The 18,402-nt window shown below is 28.9% G+C and overlaps 2 protein-coding genes across 2 annotated transcripts; both read left to right on the plus strand.

Moving 5' to 3' along the window:
- Positions 1 to 5,403: 5,403 nt before the first annotated feature.
- Positions 5,404 to 7,061, plus strand: LOC137827844 (3-ketoacyl-CoA synthase 6-like). Its single transcript, XM_068634198.1, has one exon. The coding sequence runs from the start codon at positions 5,421 to 5,423 to the stop codon at positions 6,867 to 6,869; it is 1,449 nt and encodes a 482-aa protein (XP_068490299.1). The 5' UTR covers positions 5,404 to 5,420; the 3' UTR covers positions 6,870 to 7,061.
- Positions 7,062 to 11,876: 4,815 nt separating this feature from the next.
- Positions 11,877 to 14,791, plus strand: LOC137827843 (subtilisin-like protease SBT1.3). Its single transcript, XM_068634196.1, has one exon. It carries the CDS (start codon positions 12,253 to 12,255, stop codon positions 14,587 to 14,589), a length of 2,337 nt encoding a protein of 778 aa, XP_068490297.1. The 5' UTR covers positions 11,877 to 12,252; the 3' UTR covers positions 14,590 to 14,791.
- Positions 14,792 to 18,402: the final 3,611 nt, after the last annotated feature.

An 18,402-nucleotide genomic window follows, 5' to 3' on the forward strand; every position in this document is an offset into this window, starting at 1 on the left:
ATAGTGAACATGCACCAACAATAAGTGGAGGAAAATATCTTGGTTTTATGATTATTCAACAAGCTATAATACAACTTTGAAGATCTAAACTAAAAAAATCATCAAATAAAAATCAATTTTATAGATAAAAAATAATTAATTATTATAATATTAAATTAAATACTAAAAAAAATTTGATTTTTAAATTAATTTTTATTATTGTTAAATAATTTTTTAATTACCTACTAAAACTTTTACTATCAAATTTAAAAACTATTTAACAATAATATAAATTAATTTAGAAACCAATTTTTTTTTAGTTTCTAAAATGGTCTCTAATTTAGTCAATATAACAACTAATTATTTTTTTCTCTAAAATTAATTTTTATTTAATAATTATTTTATAGTGATGATATAAAATTGATTGAAATTGTTGTAATGGAATCATATACTATTTTTTCTTAGCTTGATATTTTATCTTTAAGGTGAATTTTTTCAAGCAAAGTTTTACTGGAACACATTCTTTAATTAAATATATTTTTCATATAATTTCTTATCAAATTGTTTGAAAATAACTGACTATCTTAATAATTTGAAGTCATTTGAAAATAAACTATCAAAATATAAAATAATCTAAACATTTTCAACATTCTGAATGAAATATTGACACTAAAATGTTGTGGCATAAAAATTGAAATGTCAATCATTCACATTGTTTAGATTGGGGGGTGCTCTTTAGATAAGGACGGATGAAAGGAACACATGAAAGGGTGGGAGAGCGGTGAAAGAGAAAGTTGAGTGGGTGAGGGTGCCTTGCAGCTTTGGAGAGAAAAGAGAGTTAAGAGAAGATAAAGCAACGTAATACATATGTGTTTTACCATTGTGTCCTCACTTTTCTTCACTTTTTTTTTTGTCCTCACTTTTCTTCACTTTTTTTTTTGACCTCACTTTTCTTCACTTTTTTTTTTTGTCCTCACTTTTCTTCACTTTTTTTTTTTTGAATGAATTGATATCATACTCTTGCCATGCACGATAGTATTCCATTCGAAGATTCTTGACTTTGGCACAATGAATCTCTTTGACCTAATTGAATGTGATCAATGTATGCCTGTATAGATTAGGTCATAAATAAGTTAGATGATTCACGAGAGTTGTTATATAACCATGCTTCTTAGAAACACATATCTGCATTCAAACAAACATGTGCAATGCTTCAGTGGCTTTGGAGAGTTAGTAGAGTGCAAAAGGCAGTCAGTTGAAATTGCATCTTCGATCTCAAGTTAACCACTGTGATGATTTTTTATGCTTCCTAATCGATTAACATTAAAGAAGCACAATACATTTAATCGATTATTTCATAAAAAATAGTTGATAATCGATTAAATAGAATACATAATTAATTATGTCCTATTTTTTTGGAGTCTAGTTGATTATCTGTGGTATCAAAAAAATATTGTACTTTTATCAATACTGGTGGGAGCACGAGTTCCTTCGTTGCACCTATTTGTGATTGTGGAGATTTTGTTATTTCGTGAACAAGTGAAAAAAATCGCGGAAAGACGATTTTAGGATTATCCTAAGTACAAGGTAAAATTTATTCAATTAGATTTGGTGCAAACTTAAATAATGTTATTTTAAAGTTATTCATTGTTGAATTTTATATTTTTCTTTAAAACAGATTAGAAGTGGCATGTTTCTATGATGTAATTTTTTCAAATGGTGCATTGAAAATTTGGCGATGAAAAAAATGCAATTACGGTTAGACAAAGAAATAAGATATGTCTTTTAGAAAAAGTTTAAAGGTCTCCACAAAAAAGATTTTCAATTAACATTATTATGTTCTTAATTTTGTACTAATTTCAAAATTAGAAAAAAATTAACAAGTCACTATCTCCCAAATTAAATGTAATGAATTTTTGTAATTTTGCATTATCCTATATTTTATTTTAGTGTGCAATTACCATGTATTCATCGTAACTATATATTAAAAGTGATATTTTATTATTTTTTATAGTGCATGTAAAATTAATAAATGACATTAATCATGAAACAAATTTCAATACACCACAACCTTCTTTGTACAATAAATATCCTCTATTTTTTCACTATTTTATACCTTAAAAATTGAAATAAAGAATCATAAATCAAATATAAAATATCATTTTTTATGTTATTAATTCATATAATATAATATTGTTAAATTTTAAACATACACTAAAATTTTCTTACCCAAATTTTAAATAATCATTTACTTTTTAAAATATATTATTTTTTTCATAATAATAATAATAATAAAAATCTCATTAATATTAATTGTCTTATATAATAATATATATATATATATATATAACATAATATAAATTAAATTAAATAATCATAAATAATATTAAAATTATCTAAATACATTAATTCAACTAGCATATTAATAAAATAAAAAATAATATAATTATATTTAAATTTATAATTTTTTATATTATTTTATTTATAATTTTAATTTTACATTATTTTAATTAACTAAAATGTGCACAAAATTAATGATTACTTTTTTTCTTTTTTCTACACACTAGGATAAATTTTTAATATTACAATTTACATTATTAAAAATAATTCAAAATACACTTATAATCATCCCATCATTCAAATATTTCAATAAACTTCTCTCACACATTCACTCTAACATACCTAAATCCAAACATCCTCAATTTTTTTCACACTTTTTTCTCAAATCCTCACACTTCCATTCTCTCACACCCTCAATTTTCAACTTCCCAATCCAAACAAAACATAAAAGATGAAACGTCTCAAAGGTCAAAAATTCATCATTAATATTGAAAAACCTCTCATTAATGAACATTAAATACACAAAACATCTCATTAATGAACATTAAATACACAAGAACCTCTCAATAATAAATATTAAATAGACAAAAACCTCAAAAGATGGTAGTGACACTCAAATATTGTGCATAAAAAGTTGAAATGTCAATCATCAAAAGATGAAACATTTTTAAGGGGTAAAAATTCCATTATTAATAGTGAAAACTCCATCATTAATGAACTCGTTTATTTCTCAAATCGATCAACCTACACCTTATTCATAAATTCTGGAGAAATTTATGTAAGTACGTGTATCCAAAAAAAATGAATAATAATGTATCAACATATAAAATCAGATTAGATCAAGTTCACCTGTATAAGTACTTACTTAATTTTTTTATTCATTTCATACTCTTGTATCGTATATTTTCTAATTTTTATTAACTTAACGTCGAGAAAAATTCTGTTAATGAATTTCTCCATTGACTTCATAAATAATCTATCGATTAACTCTCATATGTACAAACTTAACTTTCCAACAATATCATCTCCTCTTCCCAAAAATATCATTTCCTGGTGGAGTGAGTCACTATTTTTTCTAATAAGAATAACAAGAAATTTGTATTTTTTTCAGGAAAAAAATACATATTCCTAATAATGTTTATTCATGGTAAGAAAAAACAGAAAAAACAGAAAAAAAGATAATAATTTTTTTCATAGTAACTACTTTATGAAAAATAAGAATAAATATTATATTGATATTTGCAAATCTTAAATAACTTATGGAGATTATACTATTTATACTATAAGTATTACGGTAATTAAATATAAGTGGAAAAATAACTGTTTTTTCTACTAAATATAAGTGGAAAAAAATAAATAAAATAACTAAAAAAAACTCAAAACGTTAAAAAAACTGTTTTTTCTACTCTTTTACGTTAAGAAATAAATGAAGTTGCAGTAACTTCAGCCTTACTTGTTGAAATATTAGGCTTTGCAGTCATTTATTTGTTTTCGGTGTATAATGATGCCTATAGTTGTAAGATGTCGGTCAATTCATTAATGACCGCAACATGCTGTTAAGATTTTTTTTATACTTTTTTATTTGTTAAAAAATATTTTGTTTATTTTTATGCAAGAAAATTTGATAAATTTCTATAAAATTAAACAATTTAAGTGATGGTTATATTTAGGAAATTATTTACGATTCCATCACATACTACTAAAAAATCATTAAACAAAAATTAATTTAAAAAAAATAAATTGATTGATATAATAATTAAATTAAATATTATTTTAAAAATTAATTAAATTTTTATTTTTAAATTAATTTTTATTATTGATAAATAGTTTTAAATTAGTATCTAATTAGTTACTAAAATTTTAAGTACCAATTATTTTATTCTAAATTTGATAGAAAAATTTTAGTATTAAAAACTGTTTATCAACAATAAAAATAAATTTAGAAACTAATAATTTTTTAATTTCTAAAATAATATATAATTTAATTATTATAATAATTATTTTTTTTAATTTTTAAAATTAATTTTTATTTAATAATTTTCTTGTAATATATAGTTTATATTATAACGTTAATAATCTAAGAGGAGTTTTTCAATATATCTTTTAGTTTAAACATAACAAATTTATAATTAATACATACTTATTGAGATTTTTTTAATTGAAATAATTACATTAGCTTTGTATGTCATATGATTTTCTTTTCAAAATTACCATTAAACAACTAATGTACCGAGAATACATATTTGGCTTTTGAAAATTGAACTCTTTAGTTCTTTGATATTTACTAGAAAAACACAATTCATAACGTTTCTAAACCTATTTTCGATATAAAAAAAATCCATTCTAGAAAAATCTCTTATAAAGTTATAAAACAAAATCAAAATCATTTTTAAAACTGGAGGGATAAAGTACTTTTTCATAATTAAAAAGCACAAATTTTGATAGATTCACTTCTTATTTAATTATTTTCATTATTTATTTTATAATTCTTAATAGTTTTAGCCAATAATAAACTGTGTTGAAAAGATTGGGTTAAAGAGTACATTATTAGTAATTTTTATTGTGAACAACGAATACACTCACACTGACTTGCATAAAAAAATTGATTTTCTCGTAATTAAATTTTATAAGAATTTAAGAGTATACAACAAAAGTTAATATTTAAGAGTATTTTCTTTCTTTATAAAAAAAGAAAAAGACCATTTTTAGAATTTTAATTGATATTCTTAAAATATTATGAAATATATTAATAAAATACTCATCCATTCCCGTATATAAGTGTAATTATTCATTGAACTGATTAAAAAGATCTCTTAAACTATGAACTTGCATTAAATATATACTTAAACTTAACTATTTTTATTGATGTTATTAACTAGTTTTTTTTATTTATATATAAGATGAGAGTTAATATATTTTTTATTCATGAAATATTGGTTCTTTCTACATAGTCAATAACTCTGCTGCTGATGGTCCTCACCTGTCAACTGCTACACCTAACCATTTGCCACATAAACTTTGCCAGATGTTATTTTCTTCTGTGCCCTTATTTAAACCTTCTATTTATACCTCTACTTCCCCACTCCTTCAATCATCTCATAATGGAAGCCATTTCCAACAACCTCCCTCTCCCCCATGCAATCCTCCCTCACCCATTCTCTCTCTTGGCAAACCACCTCCTTTCAAAACTCTCTATTTTTCTTTGGCCCTTCATCTTCTCACTTCAAACATTCTTACTTCTGCAAAACTCCAAACTCATGTTTCATTTTGTGCTACTATGTTTCCTCCTTCTTTGTTTCCTCCTGAAACACTTCCTCTCAAAGCCCTCTCCCATTTACCTTGTGGATTTCTCATGTCTCAAGCCACCAAGCCATTGCAGGGTGCCTTTTGCAACATTTATTGAAAATGCTTCCATGTGGGAAGTTTTTGACACTGAAAGCATAGATTTCATGGACAAAATCCTCCATTCCTCAGGACAAAGTGAAGAGACTTGCCTCCCCCCAGCCTTGCACTACATTCCTCCAAAGACTCACCATACAGAATCCATCAAAGAGGTGCAAATGGTTCTGTTCCCCATCCTGGACGATCTTCTTGCAAAGACCAACGTTTCACCTCTTGATATAGATATACTTATGATAAACTGCAGTGGCTTTTGCCCCTCACCTTCTTTAACCTCCCTTGTCATTGGAAAATACTCAATGAGAAGCGACATCAAGAGCTATAATGTCTCTGGCATGGGGTGCAGTGCAAGTGCCCTTTGTATTGATATGGCTCAGAATCTTTTAAGGGTTCACAAGAACTCTAATGCTCTTCTTCTCAGCACGGAGATTTTGTCAACAGGTTGGTATTCAGGCAACGAAAAGTCCAAGCTGCTCATCAATTGCCTCTTTCGGATGGGAAGTGCAGCAATCCTTCTCTCAAACAAGAAAGCAGCGAATAAAACTGCAAAATACAGGTTGGTTAGGACACGTAGAGCACAGAGGGCCTTTGATGACAAAGCTTATTTTTCTGCCTTTAGGGAAGAAGATTCTGATGGAAAACTTGGGGTGACACTGAAGAGGGACTTACTTAATGTGGCTGGTGAAACTCTCCGTGCAAACATCTCCATCTTGGGATGTGACATCCTGCCTCTTTCAGAGAAGTTTCGGTGTGGAGTTTCTGTGATCAAGAAGAAGTTCCTCAAGTCTGATCAAACTTACGTGCCAAATTTTAAGACAGTGATACAACACTTCTGCTTGCCATGTTCAGGGAGACCGGTGATTAGAGAAATAGGGAAAGGGTTGAAGCTCTCAGAGAGAGACATTGAACCTGCTTTGATGACACTGCATAGGTTTGGAAACCAGTCTTCTTCCTCACTGTGGTATGAACTAGCTTACTTGGAAGCCAAGGAAAGAGTGCACAAGGGTGACAAGGTTTGGCTGCTTGGAATGGGAAGTGGACCCAAATGTAACAGTGTTGTTTTCCAGTGTATTAGTCCTATAGTTGGAGAGTACAAGAAGGGACCATGGGCAGATTGCATCCATCAGTACCCAATAATAACCATGGACTAAGAACTCTCACTGCTTTTTAACTATATATGTTATCTTCTGGGTTTTAAATGAATACGGCTACTGGCGCATTTCTTAGTAAGCTACTCAGCATTGTTGTTAAACTATATCGTGATAGTGAGAAAAGGCTACTATAATATAATGTAAAATACAATTTTTATCATTCACTTTTGCTGCTCCAAATAAATATTACTCATAATTTTCTACAACAAAGTGTATCGTATTGAACATGCCATGATATAATCCACGCAATAATATATATGTGTCTTCATTGTATCAATTTAATGGAACAGAAAAATTTGAAATATGTTATATAGATCAGGTTTGCACCGTCTAGTTTGCACAATTGTAAGTTGTAATTATTCAGACTATATGTACACCTAGTTTGATTCTACTTTTCAGGAGAGTCGTATATTATCGTGCAAATTCCAACAAAAAATTGTACAACACGTCAAAGAACAAGTATATTTATGTAATAATATTCCTGGTTCATAGAGAAACGAGTTCAGCTATACTTTTGTGCAGATGTAGGGTGAATATATATATATATATATATATATATATATATACACATTTATGATGAGCATATCTTTTTCCGAGGTAAAGTAAATGGTACTAATTAAGTAGTTGGTTGCATCATTAACTGTTGTGCAGCATGGAGTGATGGCACCGAGTTTTGGGACTCTCACCACCTCCATTTAAGTATGGGATTTGCCAAACCAGGCGGTGTAAATATTTTCTCACTTCCTGCTACATGCATTGTTGTTACATACTATATTTAACACTTGAAGTTCTTTACATTAGCTCTTTTTCCTCAAGAGTAATTACGTTAATTTTTTTTGGAAGATTATACTTTCACAACTTTATTGAATTTCTATATACCATCTTTCATATAATAGATTTAAAAATAAATATTTTAATAAAGAATAAATTTATAATTAAATAATATAAAAAATATTAAAATTACAGTTATAAAAATTATAATGTGATTATATGAAAAAATTTACGACTTTGAATTTAAAGAACATGTACCTTTTGCTTTTGATTTATTCCATATTTATAGGATCATAATAGATTTGGATTTTGGATCTAGAATATGATAAGTCATAAAGTTAAGCTGAATATTAAAGTAAGATTTGGTATATCTGATTAGACTAATTATATTATTCAAAGATTATATCATAAGAAAATTATGAAATAGAAATCATTAATAGTAATTAAATTAGAGATAGTTTTAGAAACTAAAAAAAAATATTGGTTTTTAAATTGGTATCTAGTTAGCTATCAAAGTTTTTGCTACTAAAATTTTTGCTACCAAATTTAGAAACTAAATAATTGGTAGTTAAAACTTTGGTGGCTAATTAGATATCAATTTAGAAACTATTTAATAATAATAGAAACTAATTTAGAAATCAATTTTTTTTTAACTTTTAAAATGATCTCTAATTTAATTATTATAACTAATTATTTTGATATCTAAAAATTAATTTTTATTTCATTATTTTCTTCTAGTGTTAGTTATCGATTTTAATTGTATTATTCATAAGATATTCGATCATGTTATTCATATATAACATACTCATAACATACTCAGTCACTGTGATATATTCATCGTTAATATCGATGATAAACTTAATAATAAAAAATTCTTATCAATTTATTCATTCTGATTGAATTGGTTAATGCTTTCAACTGAATAAAATATTTAAAAATATCTTATTTTGTTGTTGTTTTTTATATAAAAATATACATATGGAGAGCTACCTTAAAAAGTGAAACTTTAAACCTATTCACATGCATTCTTGTTAATATTCAAGCCACACTTCATTTGACAATAAGAAACAAAAAAAAAAAAGACATAAAGGGTTGAAACCACCTTAAACATGCTTCAAACGGTGAAACGAATCGACATATGAATAAAAATAATGGGTTAATTCACTTAATCCACCGTAATTATTTTAGTGAGTTAGAGGAATTAATGATGTAAAGAATAAACTGAGTTTATATTCGAATAAACATGCATTGAAATGGTGTGAATTTTCTCTGATCTTGGAGAAGGGATCTATTGCTACTACCTATGATCAGCTTCACCAAATACTTTTTCATGTTAACCTTTTTCGGTAGCATAATGACAATTTTAGAGTCACAAATGCAATACCAAATTTATGTAAACTGCTGCAACATTAATGGTGTTTATGTGGCTACATCACAGATTACTACACTTTTTAAGTGCAAATTTACTTATTTTTTCATAAAGCAAAAGGCTAAAAGTTAGTTTTTTTTTATATGGAAAAAGTGAAGGTTTATCATGAGGCAATTGCAATTGGAATTTTTGTTTTGACCTAATTAATTGCAGTAGGGGCCATTAGAGTACTGTCTGCAGTGATTTTTGTTAATATTAATTTGTACGACTGTCACCAAGGCCTTTAGTAGCTCTTTCTACGTCATCTTCTTAAATATTTGTTTCACGCGAGAAAGAATAATTAATTTTTTTTATATAATTTATATGTCAGTCATAACATTAAATAGAAATTATATAAAAAAATAATTAATTATTATATTTATTAAATTAAAAACTCTTCTAAACATTAAAATAATTATTGAATTTGAAATTAATTTTTAATAATTAGTTACAAAGATTTTAACTAGTTAAAATATATCTTTGTAAATTTTAACTATTAATAGTTAAAATCTTTGAAATTAATTAAATATAAATTTAAAAATTATTTATCAATAATAAAAACTAATTTAAAAATAATTATTATTTTAATTTTTCGAATAATATTTAATTTAGTTAATATAATAATTAATTATTTTTACTTTTTAAAATTGATTTTTATTTAATAAAAAATATACTAAAATTATCTAATTATATTGGATTTTTTGTAAGTTTTTCAATGTGTGTCATAAAGATATCTAACTAAAAAAATTACAAATTTACTGTACTGCACAAAGAAGCTTTTGGTGCAAAATTATTTGGAACCGACGTGTTTTACACTTATGATTCGACGGAAATCACGGAGTGGGCATATTATAATCACCAATGCTAAATGCTAATGAAAGGCTTAATTTGGTATGAACTTTTTTATTCAAAACATAACATGTTATAATAAGCTTAATTATAAATTAATAAAAAAACTTAGTGGTTAACTACTGAAATCATGGATCAGCATTACTTTTCTTGCTTTACAAATACTTAAGTATTTTATTTGTATATTTTTAAGTAAAGTTGTTTTTTTTTTTCTAGTTTAAACTTTAAAACTTATGAATATTTATAGTAAAAAAAAATATTACATTCAATTTTAGAGAAAAAAAATAATTAATTATTATAGTGATTAAATTAGAGATATTTTAGAAAATATTTTTTTTAATTTCTAAATTAGTTTATATTATTGTTAAATAGTTTTTAAATTAATATTTAATTAGTTATTAAAGTTTTAACTACTAATTATTTAGATTTTAAATTTGATACAAAAATTTTGGTAGCTAATTAAATACCAATTTAAAAACTATTTAATAATAATAGAAACTAATTTAAAAATTAATTTTTTTTTAATTTTTAAAATAGTTTTTAATTTAGTCATTACTTATCGATCAAATTTTAATAATTTTTTTATTATTAGATGTAAAGTTTAGAGTAGAATAAGCAATTTCTTATGCTATAAATTTGTGAAAATGAAATTTGTGCTGCATAACTTTTGGAAAACTAGAAAATGAACCGAAAAAACTGAAAATTTCACTAGTTGAACTACAACCCTGTCTCCGTAGTTAATACAACAAACATTGTACCAGGAAAGAAACAATTATCGCCATTTATTTGATGACTAGAAATAGAAATGATAAAGCATTAATCAGAGGATATGTTTTGTTTTAAAGTTCAACAACAGATGTCCTTTCCATTACTCTGCAAAGATCAGCAGTAAAGATGAACTGCCATTCTGCTTTTTGTTATACCATTGAATTCTAGTTTACCAGATAATTCATCTATATTACTACCACTAATCCTCCTTTTCAGGGAAACACCTTAAAGATAGTGATTCAAACAATTTGACTTATTATTTTCACTATACTCTGTCAAATTTATTGTGTGCCAACAACTTCGTATGTAACTAACATGATAGTGAAGACTGAAGACAACATTTATGTTTTGTATGATACATGGGACCAGTGCTATTCCAGAATAACTCTTCTAATTTGGTAGGGTTGAAATTAGTGTAAAAGAATGTTATTGTTAATACAACTTAAAGCATTGTCGATTTCACGAATAAGATCATTTTCGTAATCATTTTAAAAATTAATACTCGTTTTTGTTATATATGTTACCCAAGACTCTCATTAAACCCTTTGGCTTAACTCCATTATAATTGAGAAAAGAAGTAGCACTTTTTATTCATCAAATGTTGTTTACATTTGGCATGATCAAGTGTTTCGTCTTTAAACCAAATTATCAAAGGAATGATGTTATTTTATTTGCCTATTTTTTCTTTCAGCAACCACATCTCTCCCACAGACATTTCTAGTACTTAATTAGCAGATATCAGTGTTACAGTAAATGTACATTGAGAAATTGATCAAAGAATCTAAAGGGCTATTGAAAACTACACCATTCATCATGAAAATATGTGTATGCATTCTGCAACTCTAGAACAAATAATTGAGGAAGTGGATGAATAATTGGCCACTAAGCTAGGGAATCTGAATTCAGCGGTGCTCAGATATATTACATGCATTCTGTGAAAGTGGGACCCATCATTAGATTTTTGTGTAAGAAGGACTAAATCTATTGGAAAAATTATCCTCCATTGATCCTTGCAGGCAAGGTGACTGCTTTAACCTTTTGATGTTTTTACAGTGCTCATTGCTTTACTCGGTCAGAAAGAGTTTAAACCTTTTGTAAGATTATGTAAAAGTGGATTGAGTAACTGTTAAGTGAAAAATTAAAATCAACGAAATGAGTACTTTTTGTTTTAATGTTGGACAGCAAAGTGTTGTCTGGAAGACAAAGGAAACAGCAAGGTCACATGATGCTACTTGTTGGTAAGTGTGATGTAAAAATTGTGAAATAACACAAAGCAACAAAATAGAATTGTTTAGAGTGAGAGGACCATAGCTACATTAACTTCGTGCACCAACCACAAGGTAGCTCGTTTAACTCTTCATTCAACTTGCTTGGTATCCACAAAATAACCAGGCAGTTTTATTACCCGCGTAATGGTGACAGAGTAAAGATCACACACTCTTCCCCCTTCTCTTAAATATCTAAGGCACCAAAACACACACCACAATACAATAAACCATGAAAACTCATTAAATTCTCTTCACCCATCTTTCTCCCTTCGAACTCGATACCTCAACCCCCCTAGTTTCCTTCTTCCTAGCACGTTACATGCGTCCAATCACTCCATCGGAAAAGATGAGTCTAATTGTAACAATTTTTCTCCTCTTGTGTATACTATCATCTGCAAATGCTGAATTTGCCAAGAAGACGTACATCATTCAAATGGATAAGTACGCAAAGCCTGACACCTTCTCCAGTCACATTGAATGGTATACCTCGAAAGTGAAATCAATTCTGTCCATCTCGGTAGAAGCTGAGATGGAGAAGGAGGAGAGAATCATTTACACCTACCAAACTGCTTTTCATGGAATGGCTGCCAAGTTGAGCCGAGAAGAAGCTGAGAGGCTAGAGGCAGAAGAAGGTGTTGTGGCCATATTCCCGGATACCAAGTACCAACTACACACCACGAGAAGTCCAACTTTCCTTGGGCTTGAACCAGCACAAAGCACTAAAGTGTGGTCAGAAACGTTGGCCAACTATGATGTCACAGTGGGAGTGCTCGACACTGGGATTTGGCCTGAGAGTGAGAGCTTCAATGACACTGGCATGAGATCAGTACCTTCTCACTGGAAAGGTGCCTGTGAGACAGGGAGAGGTTTTGCAAAATATCACTGCAACAAGAAGATTGTGGGGGCAAGAATGTTTTACCATGGGTATGAAGCAGCAACGGGTAAAATTGATGAGAAAACAGAATACAAATCGCCAAGAGATCAAGATGGTCATGGCACTCACACTGCAGCTACAGTTGCTGGCTCTCCAGTGCATGGTGCTAATCTTCTCGGCTATGCTTATGGCACAGCACGAGGAATGGCACCAGGAGCGAGAATTGCTGCTTACAAAGTATGCTGGACAGGGGGATGCTTCAGCTCAGATATTCTGTCAGCTGTTGATAGAGCTGTGGCTGATGGAGTTGATGTTCTATCCATCTCTTTGGGTGGTGGAGTCTCCTCTTACTACCGTGATAGTTTATCTGTAGCTGCTTTTGGAGCAATGGAGAAAGGTGTTTTGGTTTCATGTTCTGCTGGCAATGCAGGACCTGATCCCGCTAGCCTCACAAATGTGTCACCTTGGATCACCACAGTTGGAGCCAGCACAATGGATAGAGATTTTCCAGCAGAAGTTAGTCTTGGAACTGGAAGAAAGATAACCGGAACCTCACTCTATAAAGGGAGAAGCGTGCTCTCAGTTAAGAAACAATACCCTTTAGTATACATGGGAAATATTAACTCAAGCATCCCTGATCCAAGATCTTTGTGCTTGGAAGGTACTTTAGATCGCAGAATGGTTTCAGGAAAGATTGTTATCTGTGACAGAGGCATTAGTCCAAGAGTGCAGAAGGGTCAAGTGGTGAAAAATGCAGGAGGGGTGGGAATGATTCTCATCAACACTGCAGCTAATGGAGAGGAGCTGGTTGCAGACTGCCATCTCCTTCCAGCAGTTGCAGTTGGAGAGAAGGAAGGGAAGGAGCTCAAACATTATGTGTTAACAAGTAAAAAAGCTACTGCAACTCTAGGTTTTATGGCTACAAGGTTGGGTGTTAGACCATCTCCTGTAGTGGCAGCATTTTCATCAAGAGGGCCCAATTTTCTTACCCTTGAAATTTTGAAACCTGATGTGGTGGCTCCTGGGGTGAATATTCTTGCTGCTTGGAGTGGAGCTATTGGTCCTTCAAGTTTGCCAACAGACCACAGAAGGGTGAAGTTCAATATACTCTCAGGAACTTCAATGTCATGCCCTCATGTGAGTGGCATTGCTGCTTTGCTCAAGGCTAGGCATCCAGAATGGAGTCCTGCTGCTATAAAATCTGCTTTGATGACCACAGCTTATGTCCATGACAATACCATCAAGCCTCTCAGAGATGCCTCCAGTGCTGATGCCTCAACTCCTTATGATCATGGTGCTGGACACATCAACCCCAATAGAGCTCTTGACCCAGGTTTGGTTTATGATATTCAGCCACAGGATTACTTTGAATTCCTGTGCACCCAGAAACTAACTCCATCTGAACTCGGAGTTTTTGCCAAGTATTCAAACAGAACTTGCAGACACTCTCTTGCAAGTCCCGGGGACTTGAACTACCCAGCCATATCTGTAGTTTTTTCACAGATAAATTCCTCTTCAGTTTTGACCGTTCACAGAACTGCCACCAACGTTGGCCCTGCTGTTTCCAAGTACCATGTTGTGGTTTCACCTTTCAAAGGTGCTTCTGTTAAAGTTGAGCCAGAAACCTTGAGTTTTACCAAAAAATATCAGAAATTATCTTACAAAGTTACATTCACAACACAATCTCGACAAACAGAACCTGAATTTGGAGGTCTGGTATGGAAGGATGGTGTGCACAAAGTAAGAAGTCCAATTGTTCTAACATATTTGACACCAATATGAAACTTCATTTGGACTACCTATAAGTTTAGCAGTATTTCTTTTTTTTTTTTTTGCAATAAGCAAAATTTTCTGTACTATGAAGTGTATGCATCTTTATTACAGGAAAATGCCGGATATTGTCTGCTTTCAATAATGATCTTGTGTGCTAAATTGCCAAAAAAAAAAATTATGGTGTTGCCTCTTGCTGCATCTTAGACCTCAACTGGCATAATTTGTCCCATTTACGATTCATATGCAGATTGAAATCAACTAAACGGATTTTATCTTAAATGTTGTATTCACATGAGATCTCCTGTTTCATCAATGTCATCTATTAATCACGCAAACATTCAGGTAACATCTTTTCTTTTATAACTAGAAGAATCTGTAACAGACGAAGCTGGTGCTATTAATATATAGCAATAGCTTAACAGCAGAAATACTAATTTACTGAAATAATTTAAGAATGGGAGCATCATACCAGACGTGTGCATGACTTACATTTTTATGCATGATAATATTGTTTTTTCAGATCTTATATAGAATCGTGTGTGGTGGACATACACTCATTAATTATAGCAATTAATTGTTCTACTGTAACTCATTTACTCAGTATTATGGCAGTTGAAACAGGACTCTTGATATTCCCGTTTCACGAAACACTATTTAATTGATAACATGAGAGAAGCTTTGAGCTGCACATTTAATTTTCAATGTTCTGAATCTTGTTTTGACATAGAATGCTGGTGCATTCATTTTGAGCATGACACATAGTACTCCTTGCATGTGAGCATCAACAGCATAGCTGGATCTGACAAAAATTGTGGTCCAAAGAGTTTACAGTAATATTTTTTTATATTATGCATTTATGCATTATGACTCAAAAGAGTTCATATGCATGCAATGGTCTTATAAATCACTTTTTCAGGAAAGTAGTAGCACTGTTGATGAATAGTATTTGACAGTCATGAGAATAGTTTAAGCATTTAACACCTTCTTTTGTTCAGTTCTCAACTTTGAGATAAAAAATAATATTGTTATATTAATTGTATTTCAGATGAACCCTAAAAAGATGCAGAAGGAAAGGGGGAAATAACTAATAGAAGAACTTATCTAAGGTTATAATTGATTTAGGACATGTTTAAACCCACTTCTTCATAAAAAATATTATAGGCCAGAAAAATTAATACTAAATTATGTACAAATCTTTAAAAAGGTAACTTATCATATATATATATTAATGTGTTTACAATACTTTTTATAACACTAGTTTGTCTCTTCATCTATTTATTATATATTTTATTGTATCATTTTTTAAATATGAATCCTTTCTTGCCCTTTAAGCAAGGTTATCTCTGCAATGGAAATAAAGAAATTTGTATTTTATTCTCTCTACCCCTTGTTTGTTGGGAGATAACTAACATTTTTATGGGATGTTGACTACATAATAAAATACCTGAGGATTATACTCTTTTTTTTCTTTCAGTTTCAATTTATAAGCTTTTGTATATTTTTATTGTATAAAAAATATTTTGCTTCATGGACATGATATATAGCAATCTGTTGGGTCTATTATTCATTTGAGAGAGAGTGCTCTTCAATTCCCAAATGATGTTTTCTTCTTGCACCTCCATATTTTCTTTCAGCACCTCATACTTCCTAAAATATCAAAATTATTATGTATTTTATTAATATTTTTTCTTTTAAAAATATTTAATAATTATAATCCGGAATATATTTCATAAAGAAAATACATTCTGAATTGGAGAATCTAAAAGGTATTAAATATTCTATAAACTGAAATATGTTTCTTAAAAAATACATTCTAAATTATAGATTTTACAAAATATTTTCAGTTTTATAATTCAAAAGGTGTTATAAAAAATAAAATTTAAAATATATTTCTGAATATGAAAATATCTTCCAAATCTTATAATCAAAATATATTTTTTAAGGGTTAAATCCTTTTATCTAATATGTGGTTTCTCAGAAAACTATGGAAATATAGGAAGAGAACGCCTTGTGGCTAAGAAGGCCAGATTACTTTTTATAACTGAAGGCCCAATTACTTTTTATAACTGAAGGCCCAAAATGTTGTAGCACAAGTGTACAAACATCTCATGCCAAAGGAAAAAAAATCCATTTCAACGTATACTCAATTAGATAATTTGCAATTAGAGATAAAAAAGTTAATTAAATTAACAGTATATTATAAATTTGGATTTTTTTTTATTAAAAATTTCCATTAAATACTTATTAAAAAATTACTATTGAATATTTAAAATTTATTTTATTTTAATCATCAACAAGACCCTTAATTTTATCTTTTTATCATCAATTTTTTGATAAAATTATTTTTTCTTCTTCAATTTCTTTCAACTCGTCGATTACCTCTCTCATAATAATAAATATTTTAATATTCAATAATTTTTTTTAATAAGAACTCAATTACTTAAATTTATTTTATGCCTAAAAATAGCAGTAATGGTAGATAAATTATGCAACACATCATACACTTTAGCTAAATTCATAACTTGAGTGACAGACAAATGTAAGTTTTTATAGACAAATTTTTTAAAAAAATTACCTAAAAATATGGCCTAACATAATATATAAAATTTTTAAGAATAAGTTTTGTAACAATTTAACACTAAGCATAGTGAAAAACCAGGACAGTGTTCTTCACAAGTCCATAAGAACACAAACACATGTGCTATGCAATTGCAAAGATTTTTTGCGTTTAAGTTTTTAAGATTCAAAGTCAAGAAATAAGAAGTGAATGATAAAAATACAAGATGTCCGTTGGAGTACTTGTTTTAATAAGTTATACAAATATTTTCAAGAAAAAAATGTATAAGAAAAGGAAATAAGATTAACTATTCTATAAATTAAAATTAGTATAAGTATAAATAGAAAAAAAAACATATTTTAAAGAAGTTAATTTGACTATGCACGTTATTTGTAATCTTATGATATTCAACATTCACCCATTATTTATAAAATGTTTAGAGGAATAGTTGTTCATATGAATTGAATTGTTTTATTATTTAACACGATCTCAATATTCAACAGCATGCTACTTATACTTTAAACATTGAACCAGTCTACCCATTAGCCTCATGACTGTTTCTTATTGAAACTTTATTGTGATACCTCCTATTTTTTAAAATATCAAAAATAATTTTTATTATATTGAATGTTTTTATTTTTAATTATGAAATCAATAAAATATTTTCATATTATAGAATCTATCTGAAAAATATTTTCTAGATTTTATAATATGAAATTTATTTTATTAAAAAAAAATATATTTTAAATTGTAGAATTTGAAAGATATTTTTCTCCATATTCCACCATCTAGGTCTAAATAGAAAAAATAAATAAATTACAGGATTCAAAATATATTTTATTAAGGAGAAAATGGTCTTTTTGCCTGACTTATGAGGTACAAGGAAAAACTATGGGAGGTGCAGGAAGAAATAGCCTAGCCTCATGAATGACTTTAAAGTTGGGCTTTCGGTCCAAAACAACAAATGGAATGACTTTATGTATAACATTATGGTTATTTTACATGCATATAAATGAATGGAAATACGACAAGAAAAATATAATTAATGAAATAAGCAGCCTAATACATAAAATTAAAACCATAAAACATAATTACTTATTTTATCACGTAGAAAGTCGGCATTTAAGAGATAATAATGATTACGTGCAAAGTTTGAATAATTGAAACTTGTACGCCGTTTTAAATGCCACGTGCATTAAACTAAAGGTAACACGTTATTTCCTACCCAAAGAAAGAGAAAGGGTTATTAGATACACCTTTTTTAA

Source organism: Phaseolus vulgaris, chromosome 7, assembly GCF_000499845.2.
Source record: "Phaseolus vulgaris cultivar G19833 chromosome 7, P. vulgaris v2.0, whole genome shotgun sequence".
Lineage (NCBI taxonomy): Eukaryota > Viridiplantae > Streptophyta > Magnoliopsida > Fabales > Fabaceae > Phaseolus > Phaseolus vulgaris.